This window comes from Ruditapes philippinarum, unplaced genomic scaffold (genome assembly GCF_026571515.1).
Source record: "Ruditapes philippinarum isolate M1 unplaced genomic scaffold, ASM2657151v2 ctg827_1_1_1_1, whole genome shotgun sequence".
Classification (NCBI taxonomy): domain Eukaryota; kingdom Metazoa; phylum Mollusca; class Bivalvia; order Venerida; family Veneridae; genus Ruditapes; species Ruditapes philippinarum.
In genome coordinates, this window is record NW_026865957.1 from 273319 (window position 1) to 280857 (window position 7539).

General features: G+C 31.1%; 1 protein-coding gene across 1 annotated transcript; it reads right to left on the reverse strand.

Moving 5' to 3' along the window:
* Positions 1-3160: 3160 nt before the first annotated feature.
* LOC132730837 (toll-like receptor 4) lies at positions 3161-4874 on the reverse strand. The gene has a single exon (XM_060716883.1). The coding sequence runs from the start codon at positions 4712-4714 to the stop codon at positions 3161-3163; it is 1554 nt and encodes a 517-aa protein (XP_060572866.1). The 5' UTR covers positions 4715-4874.
* Between the last annotated feature and the right edge of the window lie 2665 nt (positions 4875-7539).

A 7539-nucleotide genomic window follows, 5' to 3' on the forward strand; every position in this document is an offset into this window, starting at 1 on the left:
TTTTGTAATGGGAGCTGAGTGGGCCTTTAAAATATAATTATTATAAAAACGATGGAAGAGAAATGAATAAAATCGGTTACTTGTGCAAAAGGAGTTCTTATAGATTTACATATATCTCTAGATCTAATTACTATTTAACTTGATCAGTGCCTCGTACATAAAACTGAATGCCTCCAAGTGAGCCAAATATTTCAAGAAAATCAAGCTTTGAGCCAAGAGTACTAAGATTGTTAGAAATGAAAAAAAAAAACCCATCAAAATTGAAGTAATGACTAACATATTACGTGCGATTATTGTCTGATTCTGCAGTATTTATCACCACATTTCTACTACGGTACTAACGCAATAAGATCTGTTTTCGAATATCTAGACTTCTTCCTGCAAATTTATGAAAATTTTTAAGTGCCGTCATCAATATATTAAATTTCTTTGTTCACTTCGCAATATTTAATGATAATTTATTTTCAACATTTTCGTAAAAATAGCCTGAATATATGACATGCTATGCTGATTTTAGTACATTTGTTACCAAAGCGGAATGCTTGCTTGTGGAACGTGGAAATAAATGGAAACCATGACATATATCTTCGTATACATCCTTTTTGTGAATAAATTAAATAATAAATAACAAACACAGACAGGATGCGAATATTCTACTTATCAGAAAACGTGTCATAAGTGCAGTTTATGTTCCTACATTTCCCGTTGATGCACGCTATGGTATTCGACAGATTTAATTATTCTAACACAAAATTATTTCTGTCACCAATTCGTTATCAAAAATAAACCACATGCATTTGTTTAAACCAAATGAAGATTTCCTGTAAAGTTAATTTACTAACCTTGATCCACATTTTTTTTAAAACGATAACACATAAATACTTAGCATGGTATTCTTTTATTTCCATCCAATATTTGAAGAGTTGAACAAAAAAAACAGCAAAATCTACGGGTGTTTCAAATAAAAGCCACAAGTTAAAATCCAAAAATAGGCTTAAACCCGGACAAAATATAGAATTTCGTGTACATGTTCATGTTCTGTTAATTTTTATAATAGTAACTTAGCAATGAGAAAATCGATGAGGCGAACTGTCATATTGTCAAGTATATTTTTTATATAAGACAACTTTGATATGATATAAGTTGTCCGGGTGCCTTTCCTCTAAACATTACAAAATAACCCGATTTAGATTAATCTACATATTACCGTAACAAATGAATCGCATTGTTATACTTAAAAATGGAGAAATACTTTACTTTTTACTTATTTTTAAAAATCTTTAAAAAAGACCAAGGAAAAAAAAGCAACTTTCACAAAATACACGTTTCGAGTGCGTCGCCAACAACGTTTAAACCTAGCATAACATTCACATTTCACTAAACAATGTCATTGATACAGCGTTACAGAGGATGACTAAGCAATTGTTGTCTAATTACGGGAGCACAAAAAGAGGAAATGATAAACAACTAGTCCTTAAGTTTAATATTCAATGGGAAGGAAAGCTTACACGTATTTTTAAGAACGCATATCCGGCTGGAAACTGATGAATCATTTGAAAGCTTCCCTATTTTAAAATAGTTTTACATATGACTAAACAATGTTGGAAAATACTCACTATTTTCATCAGCACATTGCTTCAACCTATAACGAATTAAGTAACGGATTCAGTGCTGTTTCATCAGTAATTATTTGTAAACATTAAATTTAAAAAGGCTTTTTTCTCGGGAAAATTGAAAGCGAACATTTTCTTAAAAAATTAAGGTGTAATATACAGATTTTCCTAATTTTAACTACGTTTGAAATATTTGTATTGATATGGCACTTAATGCTATGGTAGATATATTAGAAATTTGAAGGTATTTATAATATAATATAAAATAATAACAATTGTTGGTTGCGGTTAATAAAATAATAGATAATAATAAAATAAGTCAGTTATTTACGAACCGTTAAAAAAATCGTTTAACAACAGCAATACAGAGAAACGCATGACGCACACACAGCACATATTTGCAAATCAACGAACAGATATGTATATCATAATACAATGCATTCAATTGTATCATAGGAAAAAAAGCTTCTAATTTGGAATAGGTTTAACAATTGGTATACATATATTGACGACTTCATTCATGTTGAAAAGTCTATTAAATGTTTCATTCATTTAAGACTTGAAGGGAAATTGTCCCCCAAAACAAGTTCACCATTTGCTCTTGTGGTACTCTATTATGTGTTGGGTTCTCATCCAGTCCAAACATTTCATCCGACATATTCTTGTTGGAAACGTCTTTCCCAAGTTTTATTTTAACAATGATAAAAGACAACTATTACCCCCACGAGAGAAAATGCTTTCCATTCTTGCCATATTGAACTCAAAAAAAACCAATTGCTTTTTAAAACTGCTGAGATATAACAGCCCACGGTCTTCCTGCTATTCCCGATGGCTTTGTAGAAATATTGTCAGCAAATATTGATAACCTGGTAAAAGTCTTTATCATTAAACACAATTTAAACCTGTCCCTTCTAGTTTTGGCATCATAACGTCCAAAATAAAAACGTACATCTTCATTTGCATATGAAATAAAAGCACATACATAACCTTCTGGTTCGTTAAAGATTGATGTGCTGAATAACCAAAACTTATCTTTGTCATCCAAAGATATCTAAGTTTTATCTATTTCTTATAACACCACCAATAACAATGAAGGAATAGGAAACCTATAGAGCAAACTACAATAATATATGTAAGAAAAACAATCCAAATTAAAATTTATTACATTTTACAAATCGTTCCCATCCACCCTGCCCGAATGTTGTAAAATTAATGAACGAAATTTAGCATTTCATTCATGTTTACCATCCATTCCAAAAATCCTTTCTTTAAAAAACTAAGAAAAAGGTGTTTTTCGAGGTCAATTGTGAAGTTCTTTTTGGAACGTTTTTAAATTTTAATTCCAGCTTTCCCAAAAGAAGACGGACCAGTGGTAAAGTTAAATTTTTAAGTCAAATGTACAAATTATTCAAGGAAAAACGTCAATGCTAAAGACTAAATATTTTTCACACTAAGGTTAATTGGTCAGATGTACCATTTTTTTAAAAATCAGCGGATGTAGAAGGAAATAAGTTTTGACATAATTTCAAATTTACTTCGATAATTTTTCAAATATACCGGGTCCTAATATTTACTGAGAGAATTAACCCTAGAAAGTTCTCTTGAATCTGAAGATTTTCAACATTTCGAAAGCTATCAAAGAATTTTAGTCCAATGTGTGTACAATAATTGCGAGATAAGTTAAGATATTTAACATTTGGAAACGGGCCAAATGGCCCTATCCAGGAGTAAAAAATGTTACCTGAACCATCTAGGTACTCCATTTTATAGGGAGTTGGGTTTACTAACACACTAGTTACATTGTACTGCATGCCACAATTAGAAAATTCAAGTCTTTTCAATTCCGGTGGAGATGTGGGCAAAGTCTTGTTCATGTTTATATTATTGTCCTTGAAATATGGACATATTCTTTTCTTTTTACTTATGTTTATCAAAACGTCTGGTGCAGTATATGGACAATTTAAGTTGGTTAACACAAATTCGGACTCATCTATTTTAGGCTCTTCCATATACAAGTAAGGATCACGAGCATGATTTTGGAAATTCCCATAGCATTCTTCTAAATGTGCCAAACACCCAAGTTGAAATAAATATGGCCCAAAAGTAAACGTGTTGCCTTCTACACGTAAGATTTTCAAAGTGCTTGGCGTCAAAATTAAAGCATTTCTCTCTATTAATTGAATTCTATTATCATTTAAAACAAGTTCAGTTAAGTTCGTATTCCAAAGATAACACACATCTTGTAATTTTACTTGATTTCCAAGTCCAAATGTTGGATAAAGTTTAGAAAAATTCAATGATTTAATCTTTGTGAATTGTAAACTGTATGTAATATTCATTGCTTTACGAAATCCAAGATTCATGTTATGAGACAGATCTAAAACCTCTAAATTCAGAAGATGTTCAAACGCTCCAGCTTCAATATTTTGTATATCACAAGACGACAAATTCAATGTCCTTATATGAGTTAGGTGTTTAAATGTGTCATTTGAAACGTAAGGCATATTACAATTTCCATCCAACCCCGACAATGATACGCTACGTAATGATTGAATTTCACTGTAAGATACAGGAAAATATGTGTCTTTCAGTCCGTCGAAAATGAGCTGTTCAATATTAGTCAGATTCGAAAGGTCCGGATACATAGCACCGCCATAGTCCGAAACATTCAGATTTCCGTTTAGCATAAGCTTTTTTAAAGACTGCGGAAGTTTAAATGCTAGTGTCCCTCTTTTATTATAAACATCAAGCTGGTTATGGCTCATATCAAGCGTTTTTAGATGATCAAACTTTTTCAAAGAAACATCTTCGACATAGCTTATTTCGTTTCCTCTTAGATACAGACTTTTCAATGACTTACAGCCTTTTATGTCTTCCGTCCGAATATATTTGTATCCATTTTGTTCCAGGTGCAAAATATTAATCTTGACACCTTTACTGTCATCAATATAGTCACATACGTTCCGTAATGGTAACTCATTAGTTTTGGAACAATCCATAACATTTATATGTTCACAATGACATAATCCGTCAGGTCCACATGGAAGAGATGTTGAATCAACGATACTGATAATCCACGCGAGCAACAATACAAAGTTCATATTGTCAGCTTAGAAATTAAAGGATCAAACTTTTGAAAAAGTTGCAATGTCTTATTATATCTGCCTTTGTATAAATGTCGCTCAACATGCGATCAATAAAGGAAGCAAGTGTACATACTTGTATTTTGTTTGAGTATTTACCGAGTTCATAAACCAGTCAAGATTTGTTTCGCTTATGATGTAAAAGGAAGTTAAAGCAAGCTCTATTTGTGGTAGGCTTAACAGGTTTTTTTTTCTTCAAGATTCCCCATTGATACAATTCAATAGATAACAAAGTCTTTAACGTTTATGTACACAGACTTACATTCAACTCGTTATCACTTTAATATGTATATTAATATCATGTTTGTGTAACTTTACGGTTTAACTATGAAACTATGTATAACTATGAAACTATGATTATATAATTTCATTATCTAAAATATTTATTTTAGAACACAGTAATAATAAAATTTGAGTGTGGGTGTGTGACAATTAAAGTATTTCTCATAGAAGCCTGCACAAATTATCATGACCTTTCAAAAGTTTTAAAATACAATGCACATTTAGATAGATGAAAATTTAATATTCAAATTTTTTGACAACGAGTTGGAGATATGGAAGTTATTAATTTAGATGCAAGAACTCTGTCAAGAAGAGTAGAAATATATATTCTCTTAATTTAAAAGAAAGAGAGCATTTATAACACATTCGAATGAAATTTAACTTTAGAACGAGGAGAGTAAAATGAAGTGTATTCAGGTCAGATATTAGAAAAGGAGAAGCCTTAGATATTCAACAAATTATCAATTTCAAAAGTGTTCTTTTTTTCGTTTTATGCTCAATTTCGATATTTCGAATTTGTAATGCTTCTACCAAACACAGTATAGATGTAATGAAACGAATTAATAGCCCCTCCTCTATACTGAAGGACGGTGACAACACGTGCCTTTTATTTGAATATTTTCACATCGAAAGCGTGAAAAAAGTCAATAAACTTACACACATTCGTTTTAACATTTCTATTACCGTCAATTAGCCCAAAATTTTTTAAAATTTGGGTTAAAATTGTAAAAAAATTTTGAAATGAAAAAAATTTGGTTTCCCCAAAAAATTGAAAGTAACATTTTTGGGTTTTTAATTTTGGTAAAAAAAAAAGGGTGAAAAATAACACACCTCAGGGTTTCCTGAAAAATTTTTTTATTTTTTTTTAAAAACATTTTTTTCGTAGGGCCCTTTTAATTTGCTTCTGAAGTTTTTTAAATTTTTCATTTTTTTTTCAAAAAAAACTACTAAAAAATTAAAGGGTTTGGGCCCTTCTGAAAGCCAAAAAAAGGGCGTGGGAATTTAAAATATCCAAAATTAAAAAAATTGCACAAAAAAATTTTCTTAAAAAAAATTGTTAACTTTTTAATTTTTCAAAAAGGATTTTGGGCCAATTCAATTTCTTCAATAAAGTTTTCCAAAAAATTTAATAAAAACCCAAAATTTAAATTTTAAAAAATTTAATAATTTAATATTTTTATACTTTGTAAGGAAAAACCACTTTTGGGGCCTTTGTGGCCTGAGAGGTTGAGGTTAAAATTCTCCCCGGGGGCCCTTTAAAATACTTTCATGAAAGGGAAAGTTTTTCCGGGCTAGCTTTATGGAACGTCTAAATTCTTTTGTGGTTTTTCCCCCACTGCTTTAGCTAAAAAGTCGCTATATGAGTTTTCTACTTTACAGGCCCGACAAAAACCTGCCTGCTAAAAAGGGAAACCTCGTTTTTTTATTTTTTACGTTCTTGAGCTTTATGAGCCTTATAGTTTATGATAAAATTCAGGTGATCCCACTGCAATCATTTCTATTCAGTTTAAACTTTACAACATACTCGTATACATATACATGTTCTGTAACACTGATTTACAATGTATTTCATGAACCCTATGAATATATAAGGTATCAATAAATCAATAAAGTCATATTTGAAAGTTGAACTTACTTCTTGCGTGTGTATAACAACAAGAAAACAACGAGAACAACCATCAAAACAACAACAACAAAAAGCCATCGAACAAATGAAGAATAAAGGAATAAAACCCGAGAATAAGAAACACGGCAAAGAAGTATGAAAGGCACATTAAGAGTGACATGCTTATCAAATGGATGGGGAGTTGTGGTTGCTGTGACGATCATGGTGGTCAATACGATGATGATATTGGAATGATACTAATAATAAAGCTAATGATCAACTTCAATTATCTGCTTTATACTTCTATGTATCACATAATTCCCATTCTTAAATGACATGTCTACCATGAAGATATTATAAACTCTGACTTTCTATTAACGTTATACGACAGATCAGACGAATCAAGATTTAAAATCAATGATGCAAAGTTCAGAATTAATGAGTTTTGTGTAACTAGTTAAATAAAAGACATCAGCATGTGCATCTTAAGCACCTACGTCTGCCTTGAAAAGATAATGGAACATTTTTGGGATAAACAATAACCATTGTGTACTTGTAAAATGAAAATGTAATGTTTCAAAATGTGTTCTTATTATCTACCAACATTAACAGGTCGTACATAAAAGAGAATGAAAAAAGAAAAATAATAAAATAAAGCATGCAAGATTCGGGAATGGAACCCGAGTTGACTGATTCACAGTTAACCGGAAGAATTGACCTGCCATTTGTTCCCACTCCTGCTCTTATCAGGTGCCATTTTGGGCACATTTACGCTGGTCCATTTTTCGGGGAACATGTTCTGTGGCCGTCGTTATGTCTTTTCGATCGATCTTTGTTTTCCTTTTCTTCTCTTTTTACAACCATAATACACGTTTGTATTTCTTAAAAATGCATG

Bases quoted from the DNA above. Each gene is read 5' to 3' on its own strand.
- LOC132730837 (XM_060716883.1), bottom strand. From the start codon at position 4,714: ATGAACTTTGTATTGTTGCTCGCGTGGATTATCAGTATCGTTGATTCA.